Source organism: Mercenaria mercenaria, chromosome 19 (assembly GCF_021730395.1).
Source record: "Mercenaria mercenaria strain notata chromosome 19, MADL_Memer_1, whole genome shotgun sequence".
NCBI lineage: Eukaryota > Metazoa > Mollusca > Bivalvia > Venerida > Veneridae > Mercenaria > Mercenaria mercenaria.
This window is the reverse complement of record NC_069379.1, coordinates 15,197,313-15,218,682: the sequence shown is the minus strand read 5'-3', so window position 1 is coordinate 15,218,682 and position 21,370 is coordinate 15,197,313. Positions and strand designations below refer to the sequence as shown.

Below are 21,370 nucleotides of genomic sequence, written 5' to 3'. Positions count from 1 at the left end.
CTTGAGACTGAAAATTTGATTCCAGTCTGTGGCTGCAGTTACCTCCCCTGACGGTCCATTTCCACAGAGACGTAATATCAGACTGAAAAGAAATGAAAGTGACGGTTATGTGACAAGTTGGACTAGAAAAAACCCTGGGATAGATCCTAATGCAGTGAGTAACAAAATAAGAATAATCCTCATCATGGAAATTTTCGTATTTCAGACAGTGACATTAAAAAAGCAGTAAATTATGAAGAAGTACATGGCAGTATGGGGAGCGCTGTTTTTCTGTGTGATATGTCTCTCCTTGTACCTGATGCTGGAAACACTGAATACATCACCTGCCAGATACAATGACATTGATGCTGTAAGTATTTAACCCTTTCTCTGCTAAGTTTCTATAATAAACTTGTCCATCTTTCAATTTGGATAGCACCATTAACTGTTAAAAAGGGTGCTTACAAAAAAGATGCTGACTGAATGCCAAACAGTGCAGATCTTGATCAGACTGCACGGATATGCAGGCTGAATATGATCTACATTGGTCACAAAGGCAGAATCGTGTCCAGCGTGATAAGGGTTAAAGATGTATTAGACTTAAATCCATATTTCAAAATATGAGCAATTAGTACATGTTTATAATGTTCAAACAGTGCAATATTAAAAGTAGTGCTTTTCTAACCATTTAAATATAATACACAACATCTATTTGAAAAGCTGTTTATACTGTGGTTAAAAAAGCACTACTTTTAATATTGCACATGAACTGTTATAGTTTGAGCCATTAAGGGGGGTAATAAAAAAAAAACAATAAGAGTCAATAAAACATTCTAGTGTATTCAGCAATATTCAAACCTTTGACAAATGTTAATTAAAGTTATCAACAGATACAGGATTTAACAAGAAATTAATGTATTTTATGTTCATAATGGAGAATGTGGCAGCCACATTTTAAACAAAGGCAATCTGAGCCTTTAAAGAAAGGTAATTATAATTAAATTAAACTGATTTCTGTCTAGTCAGCCTCACACTTAACCCATCTATTTGTTCAACAGGAGTCTGTGCTAAATTTTGAGAAGAAAATAGATGGTATAGAGGAAGATATAAAGAGGAATCAGGAGATTATCAACCAAATCAAGTCTGCTGTGAAGGATGTGTCCAAGGGGGATGAGGAAAGTCTTGGTAAACTTCAGGTATGATAGAAGTACAAAATGTACATGGCATGTGGAATTTCTCTTACAATGACAGATAGTGAGATATTTTTTTAAAAAGCTTACAGATTCCTACTCAGTCCTCTATGTTTGTATTTTTGTAAAACTGTAACAATTGTAACTATATAAATAAATACTGTTTAAACCAATGACAGATTATTATCAAGGAGAATAAGGCTGTATTCATGTTAAAAATTTGCATTTTGCTGTAAGTTGTATGTTTTGAGATACATAAAAAATACTGATTTATATTTACAGTACCAAATTCTGAAGTAAGTCTTATTTGTAAAAGTTAAAGAAAATAAGACTTTGTCTATTGGAAATACTTGTCAAATCTAGGGTACAAAAAGCTGAGTGAACTATATATTGTGAATTCCAGAGTAATTGAATTATCATGTGAGCTCATAATTTTGTTTTGCTTTCACAGAAAATTCCGAATTCCCAAAACCAGAAATTATAAGCAAACATGAATTCCAGTCAGAGAGTAATTGAATAATGTAAACTTATTCTTTTTGTTTTGCTTTCACAGAATATTTTGAATTCCCAAAACCAGAAATTACAAGCGAACAAAGATCAACTTGACAAATTACAAAATGCTGACACAGGCAAGAAAACCACACGACTCAAAGAACAGCACGGAGCAAATGTGGTCCAGATGGAGCAGCCCAAGGGTCAGAAAACTGCGGGTGCCCCATTAAGAAAGGAAGTTTCTGTTGCGGATAATATGTGCTCATGGACCGAAAGCCCTATGAAGAAACCAGATATTGAGGTATGTCTGTTAAAAGAGACATGAAAACTCACTGTATGATTCACTTATTACTAGCTCCAAGGCAGACATTTAAGAATTAAGTACTAAATTCTGCAAACAGCAGCCAAACCTGAAGGTTACAATCCCATACACTGCAGTCACAACCATACTGCCTTATCTGACACAAGCCTTTGTTTTTAGCTCAATCTGGACAAAGAGAGTAGAAATAAGCTCTAAGTTTTCTTCTTGGTCCATCTAAAATAAATGTTAAGTGTTACTAGTAGATAAAATTGATATTACACATCTTTTCATATCGACACAGTTGAAACTCAGTACAGTATCTCCATTTCTGAGGGATCAAGTGATTTACTTCGAGATTTGACTAAATTTGACTTAAAATGATATTATGTGCATATGTTTTTGGGATGGGACTTGAAAATTTCTTTGGGATACTGTGAAATCATTAATATTCGTGGGGGACTAATTTTCGTGGATTTCGTTGTTGAGTGAAGCCACAAAATTTAATCCCAAGAACAAGTAAAATTCCCATTTATTTTATGTTCAAAAGTTGAAATCCACGAATTCATATCCCACGAAATTGTCGTTTTGACCAAAACCACGAAATTTCATGCCCTCGAAATTAAATGATTTTACAGTATTTGGAATTTTAGGAAAAGTGAGTTCGAGATATCAAACATATTACAATGTATATAAATATTCTAGGATGTTCACGGAACTATATTACAATTTTATTGTACTTTTACCTGTTTTAAGATTTTATAGTCATAACATTGCTTGTGACCTTGTGTTGGTAAAATTTGGTTCAGTTAGTTGAAAAGACACGCAATTAAATAAAACGTTTATTTTACATTTAAAGTCAAACAGACCTTTATACAGTTAAGACTGCCATAGCAACCCCTTGCTTTCAGCAACTTCCTGTCTACAACAACCTTTTTATTTCCTCCTGATCCATTTCACATTAAAATTGGCTCGTTTCTAGCGACCCCCTGTCTGATGCGTACAGCGACCATGATTTCTTAGCCCCAAACCAAGACTTCGAACCTTCATAACGACTTTTTAACCCCTCCTCTCAAAGGGAGAAAACTTCTCCCAATACAAATCACTGAGTGTGGTTCTTGATTTTAATAACTGTGTCATCATCTTATCGATGAAAGCAGACTGAAAGGTCATTTAAAATATTTTATGTTTTATCAAAGTGTTTAAAGGTCCTTGATAAAATGCTAACTAGAACATGTCTTATTGACCTTAAAGCACAACCTCTCCTAGTCAGATTGTGTATAGAGACTCCCTGTCTACAATGACCTTTTTGAAATTCTCTGAAGGTTGGTCACTGTAGACAATCTTTACTGTATATATATATATGAACTCAGTACATTTCTGTTTTACATCTTTTCATATCACTATATCGCTATGCCACTTGAAGAAATATAATACTTCTCTGTGATCACTTGGTGAATAATATTTTGATCTTGGGTGTAACATTGTAGATAAAATATGCAGATATCCGCTACTTGTAATAGATTTTGAGGTCAGTAAATTTCTATCCCTTTATGTGTTAAGACAATGTATGAAAATCTCTCTTCCTCTGTATTTTCTCCTATTTAAATTTTATAAAACCAGTTGCAGCCACCAGAGCAGTTATCATTTTTTTCTGGACTTTTGCAGATGGAACAAGTAATGAAGCAGTTGCCATTTGACAATCCAGATGGTGGGGCCTGGAAACAGGGCTGGAAAGTTGAGTACGTGGCCAACCATTGGAATGCTGGGAATAAACTTAACGTTTTTGTCGTACCTCATTCTCATAATGATCCAGGTTAGTGCCGCCAATAATTCTGAGTCAGGAAACAGGGCTTAAAATTCTTGTGCCGTTTCCCAAGTTTAAGTTTAGTCTTTGTTCGCGTCATTACGCTAAAGAGTAAAAGTACATCATCCGAGTGTTAATTTTGTCTTTGCTAACATCAAGTTTTTGTTTTTGGTTTTTTTTTAGTTGTTGTTGTTTTTTGTATCAAAGTTTAGTAGATCTATCTCCATAATCTTGAAATCTCAAAGACTTATATCGAAATACAGTTTCAATACATTATCAATTACTATTATCGATAGGCATTGTTCAGAGGCCCAGCTTTCACTAACGATTGATAAGTAAACACATAATGTGAATATGTAGGATATATTTTCAATTTTAAACACTTTTTGTAGACATTTTAGCAGTTTGACTCTTTAAAGATGGTTGTTAGCATTCGCGGATACAACAATATAGACACATAGGGACTCATTTTTAAGATACTTCTTGAGACTATAAATAAATAAAGTAGAAATTAGGAAACTTTTATTGAAAGCTATAATTAGATAACAATGATATATCTACTAAACGATCTTTAAGAAGCATTGAAAAAAGCCGTTCTTTCATAACACATCATATTGAAATTTATCTGAATAGAAGCTAAACAAATCTGCAAACAGGTATTATACATGAGGAAACCAGTCTTAAACTCAGTAATTCGGGAAACTGTTCGTAAAGGAACAATAGACGTATTCGTGAATCTGCTTGCCGTCATATTATTCTTGCAGTATTATCATTTTCCGAAGACATATGTTTTCACAGAGAAACCTACCATTTTATGTCAAGTAAAGCGGTTCACAGGCCTTCTTGGAACCGAAATAAACAGCGGTGAAAGGCATAACAATGTAAAGGAAAGCAGTTCTGCTCATTTTGTAAAACACGGGTTTTTCTTGCCGTATTACCCTCCAAGAATTTGCCGATTTTCAGGGTTGGAACTGACCTTTGCCAAAACTTCTTAAAATTTTAGGAAAACTTTGTCTTATGTTTATAGCCCACTACCTTGGCTTGAGCCTCGTAAAAGAATTATTCAAATCGGTGAAAAAATGAAAAACTTACAGTGTTTTTAAGTTCCGAATCGACGGATTTGTTTATAAATTTTCTTGCCGTAATACCCGAAAATGACGTCACAAACCACGTGGTATGTACACACTGTGTTTACATCTTTACCATACCTGTTTTGCATTCTTTTTATTTTCACAGGCTGGGTAAAAACTTATGACAGATATTATGAGGACCAGACCAGGCATATATTTAACAACATGTTGTCCAAGTTAGAACAGTATCCTAATTTGAAATTTATGTATGCTGAGATATCGTTCTTTCATATCTGGTGGAACGAAATAAATGAAGACAGGAGAAAAAGAGTGAAAAAGTAAGCCTTTCAGTTTTGGGATGTATGTCACATAATGTTTGAGCCGCGCCATGAGAAAACCAACATAGTGCGTTTGTGACCAGCATGGATCCAGACCAGCCTGCACAGATCCAGACCAGCCTGCGCATCCGCGAACAGCATGGATCCATGCAGGTTGCATATGCACTATGTTGGTTTTCTCATGTTATGGCTCATTTATTTACTTGCCTATAAGATGAGGTTTTGCTTCTTGAAAAATCAGACCTAATATATTGCTTCGTCTAATAAGTGAGTCAGTTTCATTGATTTAAGGTATCGATAAAAGAGTCTTCAAAATACTGCTGATTGTTTAATTTTTAATGGAAACTGTCTTATAAATTGATCTTCTTATGTTTGGGGAAATACAGTATATGTTGCTTGTGGTAAAAAAGGCATTTAGTAAACTTTTAGTTGTTTGCGTTACAGAATCTAGGGAACACTGGTCATTTTCATTGCCTGCTATTACATATTAACTGAAACAATAATGAAAAGCGATTGATTTTAGAGTTATGAACAATAAATCAACATCTAGTTTTCTATTGTTGAGATACTCTGACTTTTCCGCAGCTCTTTTTTTATTGGCTTGACTATATAAAGGATATGTAGAGCTGTCCTACTAACCCCTGCATCAGTGTCGGTGTCACATTCCTTGGTTAATGTTTTGATGAACTTGAATTTTGTCTCTGTTATTATTACATGGATTTGATTAAGACTTAAAATGGTTGTTAACACTGTAACTCTGGCAATATTTTATGAATCATGCCCCCTTTTTACATAGAATATCTAGTGAAATGAACTTCCATGGATATGTAGTTCGTACTCTGTGCTAATGTATTTTGACAGACGGCTATTTTTAGAGGATATACATTTCTTTTGTTAAACATTTCTAGTTTCTCTTTCTAGAGAACTTCAGAACTTTGTAATGAGTATTTTTGTGTTTTGATTAGGTTAATTGACGCGGGACGGCTAGAGATTATAACTGGAGGCTGGGTAATGAACGACGAGGCAAACACTCACTACTTTGCCATGCTTGATCAACTGTTAGAGGGCCACCAATGGCTTGATGGAACTTTAGGTAGGTTTGAAATATATAAAAGGTTTTGAACACATTGGTCCAACAGGCATGCACTGTAAGTTGGTTGAGCATAGGAAGAAGTGGTTAATATTGGTAAGACAAAAAAAATGTTCTGCCCATTTAAGAATTTCAGGTTTGAGAACACCATCAATACTGCTAGTTTCTTAAATTTTAGGTCTGAGACAACAATCAGTTCTGCCCTTTTTGAATATCAGATCTGAGACCACAGTGACTGTCAGTTATGCCAGTTTTTCAGATCAAATAGTTCATAGCATAGCCTCGAAAACCCTACTAAAACTAACTGAACACGTAATAGATTAAGAGACTGATTCATAAACCTTTACTTTTGATCTTAACTGTTGATATATTGTATTTCAGGTGTGAAGCCCACGGCAGGCTGGGCTATAGATCCGTTTGGACACACACCGACCATGGCGTATCTGTTACGGAGGTCGGGTCTAAACAACATGCTCATTCAGAGGGTGCATTATGCTGTCAAGAAATATCTCGCTAAAAATAGAAACCTGGAGTTCATGTGGAGACAAACCTGGGGTAAATAGAAAACTGCATGTTTGCTAGCTTAGCTGTACTGGGAAATCATTGAATGACAAAGAATTTGATATTACTGCTAGTCTTATATTGAGAAATAATGAAAGAAATGAAAAGCAAAAAGTAAAAACCTATATAAAGTTAATACTAATTCGTCTTGGGTTTACTGTGAAACAAGTTTTACTACATACATTAATCAGTTTTTAAACTTATTCTTGATGGAAACCTATTGTTATTTGATGTAACATGGCCAGGGTTTGAACTTTTCAACATCCTGCGCTAGAAGCTCATTTTTTTGCTCTAAAAGTAGGCTAGCTAGGTGGAAGAGTGTTGATTCTGATCATTGTTTTAAAAGCATTTCAGATATTTTACTGCACTGAAATTATACCTTTTTTACTGAGGGAGCCTTCATGGCTGAGTGGTTAAGGTCACTGAGTGAAACACTTACCTCTCAATATCTGAGAGATCATATGAGCCGCACCATGAGAAAACCAACATAGTGCATTTGCGACCAGCATGGATCCAGACCAGCCTGTGCACCTGCGCAGTCTGGTCAGGATCCATACTGTTTGTTAACAGTTGCTGTTATTGCAATAGGGTTTGAAAGCAAACATTATGGATCCTTACCAGACAGTGCAGATGCGCAGGCTGGTCTGAATCCATGCTGGTTGCAAATGCACTATGTCAGTTTTCTCATGGTGCAGCTCGTTATTGATATTACCAAAATAATTTGAACAAGTCACTTTATGTAATGTATTCATTACATAATTACAGATCATGACGGAAATACTGACATGTTTTGTCACATGATGCCGTTCTACTCCTACGATGTACCCCACACGTGCGGCCCCGAGCCAGCTGTATGCTGCCAGTTTGACTTCCGACGTCTCCCGGGCAGCTCCTACTCATGTCCTTGGAAAATTCCGCCACAAGCTATAAGTGATGCCAATGTTGCTCAAAGGTATGGTATGATGTAACTTCTAGAGTTTCTGTATTTTATTCACTGCAGCAGATGCTGTGAAATTATTAAAATTCGTGATGGAATTAATTTTCGTGGATTTCATGGCTGACTAATTTTCGTGGAATTTGTGGTTGAGTCAATTCATGGAAGCATGCCCAAACAAAAATGTAAAATACTTAGTCATATTGTATTCAAAAGTTGAAATCAACAAATTCATACCATCATGAAATAGCCATTTTAGCCAAAACCACGAGTTTTATTTGCCCACGAAAACAAATGTGTTCTCAGTACAAGGCATATGATGAAATTTTCGGTTTAATCTGACGTTAATTGTGAATCTATGTTTGAGAAAGGTGGCCTTTTATGTGATGTCCATTGCTCTGTACATGACCCAGATAGATAGAGGTCATCTTGATACTTTGCCAACAGATTGAATGAGTGCAATAAATCTTTTCAGTTGAAATTGACCCATAGTTTGGATAAATGTTGGCCCATGTCTTGGATGAATATTGGGCCATGTTCTGTATTTAGTCATTATGGTGACAGATGTATGATCTAAAGGTAAATTATCCATTGTAATAAAAAAAGGAAAATTTCTGTCGACTAAATCATTTTGCATTGGTTTGACATAAAAACACAGACTAAAAAATAAAACACTTGTATGTTTTAGAGCAAACATGATTATCGACCAATGGAAGAAGAAGGCAACTTTGTACCGTAGTAATTCTTTGTTTGCACCACTGGGAGATGACTTCAGATATGACAAAGAAGATGAATGGGATTTGCAGTATATAAACTATCAGAAACTGTTTGAATACATAAATTCACATCCAGAACTTGGAGTACAGGTACACTGTTTGAATACATAAATTCACGTCCAGAACTTGGAGTACAGGTACACTGTTTGAATACATAAATTCACATCTTGGAGTACAGGTACACTGTTTGAATACATAAATTCACATCTTGGAGTACAGGTACACTGTTTGAATACATAAATTCACATCTTGGAGTACAGGTACACTGTTTGAATACATAAATTCACATCTTGGAGTACAGGTACACGGAATACATAAATTCACACCCAGAACTTGGAGTACAGGTACACTGTTTGAATACATAAATTCACGTCCAGAACTTGGAGTACAGGTACACTGTTTGAATACATAAATTCACATCTTGGAGTACAGGTACACTGTTTGAATACATAAATTCACATCTCGGAGTACAGGTACACGGAATACATAAATTCACACCCAGAACTTGGAGTACAGGTACACTGTTTGAATACATAAATTCACACCCAGAACTTGGAGTACAGGTAAACTGTTTGAATACATAAATTCACGTCCAGAACTTGGAGTTCAGGTACACTGTTTGAATACATAAATTCACATCGTGGAGTACAGGTACACTGTTTGAATACATAAATTCAAATCTTGGAGTACAGGTACATTGTTTGAATACATAAATTCACACCCAGAACTTGGAGTACAGGTACACTGTTTGAATACATAAATTCACACCCAGAACTTGGAGTACAGGTACGCTGTTTGAATACATAAATTCACATCCAGAACTTTGAGTACAGGTACATTGTTTGAATACATAAATTCACACCCAGAACTTGGAGTACAGGTACACTGTTTGAATACATAAATTCACACCCAGAACTTGGAGTACAGGTACACTGTTTGAATACATAAATTCACACCCAGAACTTGGAGTACAGGTACATTGTTTGAATACATAAATTCACACCCAGAACTTGGAGTACAGGTACACTGTTTGAATACATAAATTCACACCCAGAACTTGGAGTACAGGTACGCTGTTTGAATACATAAATTCACATCCAGAACTTTGAGTACAGGTGCGCTGTTTGAAAACATAAATTCACACCCAGAACTTGGAGTACAGGTACACTGTTTGAATACATAAATTCACACCCAGAACTTGGAGTACAGGTACGTGTTTGAATACATAAATTCACATCCAGAACTTGGAGTACAGGTAGAGAACGGATATCAGAGTGGTTAAGATCTTACATTTGTATTGGTATTTAGATTTGAAGAGGTTTCAGCACACTTTTCCAAGAAAAGTGAGAGCTTTTCTACTCAACCAATCTTTACAGTACTTAAACTATGAATCTTTTTTAAAAAAACTTCAGGTGGATATAGGTGACTGAAAGTTTACATTTAAAAGTACTGATCAATTTAATTGACAATATGAAAATAAGAATATGATGTTTGTTTTGCCCAATGTTAAGCATTTTTTGTATACAAGATAAAAAGTTAGCTATAGAAATAAAAATTTAATTAGAATAACGAATAATTAAAATTTGATAGTTTATATCTTTAATAAGATACACTTGTGCCCGATTGGTTTTATACCTTAAAATAATTACCGTTTTAGTGGTTAAATATGTTCAAATAAACTTTTAGTGGTTTGCTACCTTCAGGTGAGCTTCTGTTTTTAGTTGTTTCATACCTTGAAAAAACCTGGTTTTAGTGGTTTTATACTTCCAAATTAACTTCTGATTTAGTGGTTTGATACCTTCAAATAAATTCTGATTTAGTGGTTTCATAACTTCATGTGCATTTCTGTTTTCAGGCTCAGTTTGGTACCCTGTCTGACTACTTCAATTCAATATATAAAGAATTTGATACAAAGCCGGGTCAAAAACCTGATCCTATAAAAACATTGACTGGTGATTTTTACACATACGCAGACAAAGATGATCATTATTGGAGTGGATATTTCACATCTAGACCATTCCAGAAAAATCTTGATAGAGTCATGGAAAGCCATTTAAGGTACGAAATCAGCAGTTGAAGATTGGGTAATTTTTACATAGGGTTTAATAGTGGCTATTATTAGCAGGGTTAAGAAATCACAGAAAAGTGGGGTTGGGAGTGAGGGTGGGGGGTAGTGTATGACAGGAAGCAGAATAATGTTAACAAATATTTTTGAAGTGGAGAGTGGGATTATGGGATGATAAATGAATGTTGTCGAAAATAAAGCATTGACTATATGACCCAGTTTACAGTATAAGGTAAGAAGTTAAAGGTGTACATCACTCTATGCCATGTTATACACTTTTTAACTTTTGTTATTTCCCTTTAAACATTGCAAAAATTATGGAAGGGTGATCGGTTTAGATTTTGGGGTTGTGATTAGATTTTGCTGACCTCTGCACAGAATGTTTGCAACCAATCCAGTGACAGTGTTACAGCTGTGATATAATGTTGTAGCTTAAACATGAGTATGTAACACACACACATAAATTAGTTATATACCTGTGTTTCACCAGACTTATGGTCTGCCCCGTCTGTCTTGTCATCCATGAGATTGTCCGTCAGTCGTTCAAGTTGGATCCTGGTATAACTTTATTTGTACAAGACATTTTCTAGTGAACTTGGTACATTGATAGGTGGCAGTATGGAGAATGTGCACATTCTTTTATTTTGTTACTATAGCAACAAATGTGGTTGCTATGGCAACAGATATTAAAAAACTATGAGAAAAATGTATACGGTATTCTGCGATAACTAAAAAAGAACAAGAACTTTTTTCATGAAACTTTATTTGGAAAATATTGAGATTCTTCAAATAAATTTCGGTATAAAAGAGTGGTGCCTACGGCAGCAGGTATGACAGTCGCCTCTTCTGGTAGGAGATGTTTTTTGCTCATCAATATAGAGAAACTTTTTTACATTTTTCCTATCTTCCAGGGCTGCAGAAATTCTGTTCTCCTTGGCAACTGCAACTGCTAGACGTAAAGGTCACTTAAACTTACCGCAGACAGTATTTATGGATAAAATGATACAAGCGAGGAGAAATCTGGGACTGTTCCAGCATCATGACGGTATCACTGGAACAGCCAAGGATTTCGTTGTGGTCGATTATGGAAATAGGTACTGTTAACCCTTATCAAGCTGGACAGGATTGAGTCTGCCTTTTGCCTTTGCCTTTGCGACCAGTGCAGATCATGATCAGTCTGCACATCCATTTTACAGTATTAAGTTAAACCTGCTCCAATAGCTCAGCTTGATACCCACGTGTACACAGACCTTAAAAAGTCCTTGAATTAGATGCTATTCCTTGAAAACTTGAAACACAGCAAATAGGGGCACCTGGGGTCTTCCTCCACCATCAAAGGCTGGAAAGTCTCCCTGTGACCTAAATTTTGTCAGTCATACTCGTAACCCAACAACAAAATTAGGTTGCAGAACTTCAGTACATCAAGGGCAAGTTATCCATCGTGGATTTAAGAGAAGATAGTTGAGTTTGTTGAAAGCTAGAATTAAAACAGGATCATTTAGAAAATTAGAAATGAATTCAACATTTTTCAGTCAGTTCCCTTTTCAGAATTACCAGTTTTTACTGAGAATTTAATTTTAAGTGTCTTAAAAAGTAAAGTATGAAGGTACAGTCTGTTTCAATTATTGCTGTGTATATGTTTTATTAATTGCTTGGTATAACCTGTTTCATTCATTGTCTGAATGGCCTTGTCCTAAAATTTAGAGGACTGAAAATTTAAGAAAAAGTTTTTCTCTTATGATTTCTGTTAGCTACATGTACAGTCAAATTTATCTGATTTTTTCAGGCTGCTGAAATCTTTACAAGATACAAAATTGATAATTAAGGAATGTGCCACATATTTAACACTTGACACAAAGACAGAATACAGTTTTAGTGAAAATGCACCTTGGTTTAATGTTGTAAGTAATTTTGTAATTACATTTGTTAGTAAGTGAGTTGAAGGGTATGGGGCCGTCATGGCCAAGTGGTTAAGGTCACTGACTTCAAATCACTTGTCTCTCACCAATGGGGTTTGAGCCTCACTTGGGATGAAATAATGCACGGATGAGCACCTGGGGTCTTCTTCCACCATCTAAAAGCTGGAAAGTTATTGTGTAGGTGTGACGATAAACCCAAAAGAAGTCATAGGGTATAATTGTTTGTTTCAGTGTGCGATTGAATTATCTTTCTCTGAGTAAATTGGTCCAGATAAGTTGTAAGATAGCTGATTTTAAATCCCTTACCCCTGAGCTATGTAGGTTTCCAGCACGGCTGGGATGGGCATGTAAGATTTGTTAAAAATCAGTGGTTTTACCTTGGTGTTCATCTTTGCCTGAAAGAATGCTCCAAGGGGCTTCTTGGTATCTTTGGTCTCCACCATTAAAACTGGAAAGTTGTACTATGACCATAATTGTGTTGGTTGGTTGGTGTGACTTAAGGACGTACGCTGCAGTTTTGGGTAAAAAAAAAATTCCCAATGATATATTTTGTTCAAACTTTGTATATGAATACAGTGTCGTGTTAGAAACAGAATTATGAAAAGAAATTGAAGGCCACCATGCTTCTTCAGGAGTTACCTGCCCTTGAATATGCAAATTTGAAGAAAAATCCAGTTTTAAGGGCAGATAACTCCTAAACAAGCACAGTGACACATGATTGTTTTTGCATTTTTCTGTTTCTAACATGAAACTGTGTTCATATACAAAGTTTGAACAAATTGTTATTGGGAAATATTTGCCCCATCTCTTATACAAGAAACTGCAGCAAGTGTTTTTAAAATCGAGGACAACAAACCTCACCAGGTATATACCAGATGCATCAATACGGGTGCAGATACTGATCTTATATTTTAGTTTAGATATTGACTCATGTTAACTGTAGAGAACATACATAAACACTTGTTTGATATTGTGTATCTATATCCGCAAATCCGCAAAAATTTGATTGCAATTACCCAGGGAACTGATTTGCAAAAAAGTGGAATAAATTTCACAAATTCATTCGAACTAGCAGAAATCGAAATCCATGTTACAGTAGATGAAAATCAGATTTAATGTTGATTGGGACTTCTTTCATTTATATTCATGAGCCTGTGAAAAATAGTTCCGAATTTCAGAAAAGGGTATGGTGAATTTTTTGGCTTAAATAATTAGAAAGAAACAGGTGGAGATATATAGAAAAGAAAGATAGGAGTATCTTGATCTTGGATGAATTTGGTTCATCGGATTTTACAGGGTCAGGTCACACTTGCATATGCATGCTGTGTGTAATCCTGGCCTGGTATAATCCAATGGGTCGGAATACAAAGTTTTAAATAAAGCTAGTGATATAATATACCTTCGCATATATTGGTGCTATCTGGTATAATAATTCTCGATTTTGCCAGGCCAGATCACACTTGCAGATGTATGCCGTGTGTAATCCTGGCCTGGTATTATCCAGTGGGTCATATTACAATGTCTATTAAGCTAGTGTTATAATATACCTACAAAGAAATCATACTGATATGTTTTTTACAGGATGAGACAAGAGTAGCTCATGACTTATTACCAGAGAAATCTGTGATCCAGCTTGGGGAGGAAACTGATGGGACACCAAGGTATACCATATTTACCCACCTACAAGACTATCTTATAAGACGCGGTCCTTTATAAATTCAAAGTCAGGAATATTTTGCAACTCCTCTATAAATACTTCAGGTCAATGAGGCTGACTCACATATTAGAAGATAACACATTTGGCTTGATTTTTTGAAGAGGACAACCTTGTGTTATAGGTGAATAAATATAGTACTAGTACTTGCATTTATTGTTGTGAATGGTTGATTTTTTTTTTAACCGCCTCGGTAGCCTAGTGGTAGAGTGTCTGCTTCGAGTGCGGGAGGTTGTGGGTTCGATCCCTGGCCGCGTCATACCAAAGACTTAAAAAATGGTACTAGTAGCTTCCTCACTTGGCGCTCAGCATTAAGAGGGTAGTGCTAGGACTAGTCATCCCAGTGTCAGTATAATGTGACTGGGCCGGGTCTTATGTAACGTGTCTACGGCGTGATATTCCAGTGAGGCAGCACTACAAAGTTGGGCATTGTGCTCACTGCTACAAGTATACACTGTTGTTTATATGACTGAAAAATTGTTGAAAAAGACGTTTAACGTGAACACACGCACACACAGGTTTTTTTCATACTCTCTAACCAGCATTGGCCCAGTGTTTAAATTCAGTAACTTTGAATTGCCTGCCCTTCTCCCCTGTGGGTTGGAAACCATACCTTGGGTTTGTAATTTGTGTTGGTAGAAGCCATCCACACGGCTAACAGAAAGTTGATGGTTTTAACCAAGTTCCCCTTTGTGTCAGAAATATTGTCTCGAGAGGGGCACAGTAGGTCCAGGTCAGTTCCACGTTGTGACTGATGCAACAGTACTCAAGGGTTGCTGATTTAATACTAAATTTAGTACTGTTTGGAGATGAATGTCCCATGGTTTCACCTGCCATAGTCTCGTTTTGAAAGAAGTTGTTCTCACCATTATTGGTGCGGATTTTCTTAAGCTACCCTTATGAACGAAGAAATTTTTATAAACCTACCTTTTGCATATTTTTCATTGCTATTTCACTATTTTTACAGGCCTGTGATGTTCTACAACTCTTTTGCTCAGAGCCGAGAGCAAGTGGTGAAGATTTATGTTAGTTGTGCAGATGTTATTGTGAAGAATCAGCAAGGTGTGTCTGTACTGAGCCAGGTAGAACCATACTGGGATGAGGAGAACACAATCTCAAAAACCAAATTTAAGGTAAAGTACAATGTATAAGGTTAGAGACCACCAATTGTTTTCCCATACACTTACATTGTAACATTATGGCGTGTACGGCCTTCCATACATCGAAACATGTATATCTAATTACAAGTTTTTCAAGAACTATCTTAGTTCTACCAAAATATTGGTGTATGACCAATTTTAAGGTATAGGAAAATTATATTTAAGGTCAAGTATAAGAAAACCAGATTTAAGGTATAGTTGAACCAAGTTTAAGGTATATGAAAATAAAATTTAAGGTATAGTATAACCATATTTTAGATATTGGAGAACTAAATTTAAGGTGTAACCTAAAAGGGTAGTGGACAAAAACTTTAAAATCATTTTTAACTATTATATACAGAGTATTCGTACAAGTTCTTATGAATTTATGTATTTCTTTGAAGTACCGGTATCGGAATAAAAGTTTGAGCAAAATATTTTCTCCCATCTATTTTCAGGTTTCATTTAGACTAACTGTTCCAGCACTTGGTATTGTAAGGTATACAGTGCAGAGAGTTGCAGCAAATTCTAACTCAATGAATGTTCCTGTGTCTGTACTGATATTCAACTCAGATAATTCAGCCACATTACAGTCGTAAGTTCTAGTTTGTTTCCGTATCTTTTCGCTTATAGGGCGCATTATTAGGAGTCATATTTCCAGTTCAAGACTGGGGAGCATCTAATAAGCATGCACTACAAGGATTACTTGTCCGGTGTCTTATAAGCGAGTGTGTCTTATAAGCGAGTGCGTCTTAAGCGAGTGCGTCTTATAAGCGAGTGTGTCTTATAAGCGAAACTAGGTTTTTCAAGATATGCAACATATTTTATAGGGGTAAAGATATACTGTATACCATCCGCGTTTTGGGATACAAAAAATGTTAGTATGTTAAAGACACACAAAAGTTTACTCCTGACCCTATTGTGAAATATGATCATTGACATAATTCGGATCCTACACTAGATTTTTTCATGAGATGGGAGCATAGATAGAAAGCAATATGGGGAATATGCACATTGTTATTTCTTTTGTCTGTTAGTCTGTCCATTCATCTTTGTTTATCTCTCTGGTTTCTATGGCAACAGATATGACAGAGTCCCCATCTGGAAGGGGAATTTTACTATCGGGCAATAGTTATGCTCTTCTTTGATTAAGTCATTTATTTTCAATAGCCAAAGTTTTTGGTTCATATATCACACTATCACCTTGCCAAACTATAACCTCATATGCATCTATAGTCTCCTTTTTTTTTAAGGCATCCATTTTCAATAGCCAAAGCAATGGGTTCAGATATCACTTTGGAAAATCCTTATCTCAAGGCAACATTTGCAGGATCAAATGGTTTGTTGAAGGTAGGTAACTAACAATGGTGCATGTTACGCCAAATAAAGCCAGCATTCATATGAGTCTGGATTAGAGTAAATTAGGTTGTTACTAACATTCTAGCATAAAACTGCTGTTCTTGTCATTTTCAGGGGTGTCTTAACAGGAGAGTAAACATGCGTGAATACAGAAATTCTCTGGCACATGTTCCTTTTATACCTGCAAGTTCTGTGGCAAAACATAAATGAGCCACACCATGAGAAAACCAACATAGTGCTTTTGCAACCAGCATGGATCCTGACCAGCCTGCGCATCTGCACAGTCTGGTCAGGATCCATACTGTTCGCTAATGGTTTCTCGAATTGCAATAGGTTTTAAAAGCGAACAACATGGATCCTGACCAGACTGCGCAGATGCACAGGCTGGTCTGGATCCATGCTGGCCGCAAATGCACTATGTTGGTTTTCCCATGGCGCGGCTCAAATGTATTACAACCCCAAAACTAATCATTCAAATGGAGATGATGTCATTGTGAAAACATTGCAGACTTGCCTGAGCATTTCATGGAAATTTAATGATGTTAAGGGACACTATATTCATTTATTAGTTTTTAAGCATTGTACACTAAAATAGCGTTTATAGCACATGTTCATTTCATGTTATAACATCTTCAGATCTCTAAGAATATGTTTGTATCCTGGCCCTACTAGGCTTGGGCACCAGTCAGTTTGTCTGGATTTTGCAAATGCTATAACATGAAAAAACTTTCGTTATCTCTACATTATATGCAAGTTAGCTTCTTCATTTCAAAGATGTACAAAGTACTAATTTTCGGATCTGCTTGATTTATAGTCTGTAACAATACAGGAACTATGTTCGGTACCTGGTATATCAATCAAGCAACCATATTTTACAGTCTGTAGTAACAAAAGAGAATGGTGTGGAACATTCTACAAAATTAGAATTTGTGACGTATGGAACTAAACCTCATTCCGGCGATAGAAGTGGTGCTTACTTGTTCTTACCAGATGGACCAGCGCGGGTACGTATACGAACATTTATATATAGAATATTCATTGTTCAGCTACAAAATTTAAGGTGTTTAATTGGTTTCAACGTAACAGTGACAGGAATTCTGTTTTTATACAGAAACGGTATAATTTAGGTCATGGATTTCAGCTTCTGAAGATGAAATAAAAAGCAATCTAATTCGTTTGTTAGAATTTTATTAATGATTACCATGAAGTCCATAAAATATTTATTTATCCCAAGATAATAATTTACTCTTTTACATGTTACATTTCCTAGTTTAGTGTGAAAAGGTTGACAATTTACCATTTTAAGGTAAACGTAAAGGTAGATAAAGGTAAATTTTATTCACAATCGCTTTGTGAAACAATGAACATAAGCTCTGTAGAGTTCTTGAGCGATGCTATTTTAAGAACAGATAAAACCAATTATACCTTACCCCAAACAATTTTCTGGTACCCATTTACAGCTGGGTTGACTTAGGAAGTCATGATAAAATGCTTTGCCAAAGGACACACAGCAATTGGAGTAACCAGGAATCAAACCCGGTGTAACAGCCCAGTTTCATTACACCGGGACCTTCACCTCTGTAGGAAAGCGTCTTAGCCCTTTCGACCAATGCGTCCACCATTTAATGTTCATTACAATTTTGTCTTTATATTTTCATTTTTCAGCCATATACTAGTCAAAGTCCACCTGTTGTAAATATTATCCAAGGTCCTATTGTGTCAGAGGTACACGTATACTTTGAGTTGGTCACTCATGTTGTCCGGCTGTATAATTCATCAGGTGAGATTTTAACATGATTATTTAATTTACAAGACAGGTTTCTTAGATTTATATTAAATTTGAGCCACAGCATGAGAAAATTAACATACATGCATTTGGGACCAGCATGGATCCAGACCAGCCTGCACATCCGCAATATCATTTGCATATGAAAAAGTTCCACTATGTAGATTTTAAAGGCACTGACCTCCGGATTTTGGCTTAAAATGAAATTCAAGTTTTGTCATATTATGAACATTAGAATATGAGGGTTTGTTCTAAACTATTTTAAAAATGCCAGATCAAGAAAAAAAAAGTCCAGATGTTTGTTGGTATATCACGACATATGCAAACCGTGTTAGATGTGTAATAAATCTGATATTTACCAGGTATTGATGGTATATCACTGGATATGCAGAACATAGTTGACATCACAACACAAAGAAATGTGGAAATTGCAGTCAGAATACACACAGACGTCCAGAACAAAGACAATGAATTTTACACAGATTTGAATGGATTTCAGGTAGAATTGTCTCCCTTTTGTTATTTGTAAAATGAAATGAAAATAAAACATTGTTCTGATTGGCTAGTTTTTCAGCTATTTAGTGAAGGATTTCAAGTCTAATTTTCTAATTAAATGCAGATGCTGTAGACTTTAGAATAACTTAGAAATTTCAAGTGTCCTTCACGGCTATAATATGCTAAATGCTATAAGGCGTTCAAAAAAAAAATTGTTTGCTTCTGGTAACATGCTAAATTTTGGTAATTTTTTTTTTATTTTGGATTTTTTTTTTTTATTAAGTGGGAATTTTCAGAAATTATTTTTGTGTCAAAAAATGAATACAAAGAAGGATGTTATGCCTTTGGAGCAGCAGTAATTTTATTTCTTACATCACTGACCATGTTTAAAGCATAAAAAGTGCAGTTTTGCAACTTTTTGTTGAAAAGTTGAAAAAAAATTCTCCAAGGTCATATAAACATACAGGGTTGGACCAAAAGTTTAGGGTAGGTCCGGATACAGGAAACAAACAATATTTTTTTTTACGCCTAAACTACTAATTTTTAGTGCTTATGAAAGAATGAGGCCTTGAAGGCTTGGGATTACCAGTCCAGGGATTGTGATATATGCCTCAGTGAAGGCAAACACATTTTTGTTGGTAGCGTTACTGGTGGAAAGCAGTTATTTCAGCTGAAACCAGGAATTGTACCAACTTGGCAACAGCTAAAAATGATCTTTCATTAATGTACCAACTTTGCAACAGCGCAAACATTTGACAGATGAAAATGTGGTCAGATTTTTGCGCTGTTACAAAGTTGGTACAAGAATGAAAGATCATTTTTAGCTGTTGCCAAATTGGTACAATTCCTGGCACCGACTTCCAGATTTTGGCTAAAAATGCTCTTTCATTAAAATTGAAGTTTGGTCGTATTATGAACATTTGCATTTGATATAAGCAGTTTACCACCAGTACCATGTTAAAAACACTTTTTAATTTTGAATGGAAAAAGAAGTAAAAAAACTAATTCTTATATGTTTCCATAACATATATCAGTAACAACAAGTTTCAAAGCCTTTTTAAGAAATATAGCAATAATTATCGGATATCTAAAAATTTTCCTTCTTCTTATGCCCCCGAAGGGAGGCATATTAGTTTTCAACTGTCAGTCTGTTCGTTCGTTCGTTCGTTCATCACAACGTTAACTTTTTGCATGAAGGCACTTTACTCGTGAACCACTGCACCCAGGACCTTCAAACTTCACATGCTGATAGTTCTTATTGAGTACACGACCCCTACTGACTTCGGGGTCACCAGGTCAAAGGTCAAGGCGCTGCTGGGGCATTTGTCACCATTAGTGACAGCTCTTGTTTTGCTGCAGGATCTGGAAATCAGTGCCATTAATACTGACCTAATTCAATTCCTACTTTCAGATGCAGAAACATACGACATACGACAAGTTGACAGTACAAGGGAACGTTTATCCCATGCCGACCATGGCATTTATTGAAGATGATAAACATAGATTTAGTATACTCTCTGCTAATTCCCTCGGCTTCTCAAACTTAAAACCAGGTAGGGAACTTGCATGAAGAAATATAATTTACTTTCTATTATACAATTAAACACCAATAGCACGATGGTTGCAAGAGGTTGAACAAAATGATGGAATTATCCATGGTTTCAAGAGATCCAGCCATAGAAAATTGATAGATAATGGCCAAAGATTTTTTAAATCTTTCAATATCCTGTTTTATTATATGCCTATATAAATTATTTTTTAAAAAATCAGCTTGTATTTCACAATTAAATATGAACAGGCAGAAAAAAATTCCTTATTGTACCTTTTTCATTCTGTATTGTATGCTGCCGAACTACTTTCATTAATATGCATGACCAGACACAGTTCTATAAATAGCGCATATAAAACTTTACTTAGTTCCATTTTAATATCGATACACATTAAAGATTTCATTCAATAACAAAATAGCAAACAAAAAGCTAGGGATATATAATAAAAGGGTCAGTATAATAGTAGCTAGATCTGGGATTTTATATTCGGCTCTCACGGATTTTGCAAGGTCGGATCACGTTCGGTGCTTGCACACCTCATGAGATCCAGTCTGGCAAATAAAGCTGAATACAGCATCCCAGATAGAGCTACTGTTATAATAACCCTATTATATCTCCATTTTTAGCTCACCTGACACAAAGTGACAAGGTGAGCTTTTGTGATCGCGCGGTGTCCGTCGTCCGTCGTGCGTACGTGCGTCCGTGCGTCCGTAAACTTTTGCTTGTGACCACTCTAGAGGTCACATTTTTCATGGGATCTTTATGAAAGTTAGTCAGAATGTTCACCTTGATGATATCTAGGTCAAGT

At 35.7% G+C, this 21,370-nt stretch overlaps 1 protein-coding gene across 1 annotated transcript in view; it reads left to right on the top strand.

Annotated features, from left to right (window-relative positions):
* The first annotated feature begins 217 nt into the window (after positions 1 to 217).
* The window catches only part of LOC123541858 (alpha-mannosidase 2x-like), a 33,405-nt gene continuing 12,252 nt past the window's right edge, over positions 218 to 21,370 (top strand). The window contains exons 1-21 of the mRNA XM_053531184.1: positions 218 to 349; positions 1,038 to 1,175; positions 1,723 to 1,962; positions 3,628 to 3,775; positions 5,003 to 5,174; positions 6,140 to 6,267; positions 6,646 to 6,819; positions 7,591 to 7,777; positions 8,448 to 8,625; positions 10,391 to 10,593; positions 11,512 to 11,694; positions 12,387 to 12,501; positions 14,101 to 14,224; positions 14,873 to 14,966; positions 15,201 to 15,366; positions 15,831 to 15,967; positions 16,626 to 16,722; positions 17,610 to 17,735; positions 18,397 to 18,511; positions 18,880 to 19,016; positions 20,424 to 20,565. Coding sequence (XP_053387159.1) covers positions 233 to 349; positions 1,038 to 1,175; positions 1,723 to 1,962; positions 3,628 to 3,775; positions 5,003 to 5,174; positions 6,140 to 6,267; positions 6,646 to 6,819; positions 7,591 to 7,777; positions 8,448 to 8,625; positions 10,391 to 10,593; positions 11,512 to 11,694; positions 12,387 to 12,501; positions 14,101 to 14,224; positions 14,873 to 14,966; positions 15,201 to 15,366; positions 15,831 to 15,967; positions 16,626 to 16,722; positions 17,610 to 17,735; positions 18,397 to 18,511; positions 18,880 to 19,016; positions 20,424 to 20,565 — 3,121 coding nt within the window. The 5' untranslated portion in view covers positions 218 to 232. The remainder of the gene's footprint in view (positions 350 to 1,037; positions 1,176 to 1,722; positions 1,963 to 3,627; positions 3,776 to 5,002; positions 5,175 to 6,139; positions 6,268 to 6,645; positions 6,820 to 7,590; positions 7,778 to 8,447; positions 8,626 to 10,390; positions 10,594 to 11,511; positions 11,695 to 12,386; positions 12,502 to 14,100; positions 14,225 to 14,872; positions 14,967 to 15,200; positions 15,367 to 15,830; positions 15,968 to 16,625; positions 16,723 to 17,609; positions 17,736 to 18,396; positions 18,512 to 18,879; positions 19,017 to 20,423; positions 20,566 to 21,370) is intronic.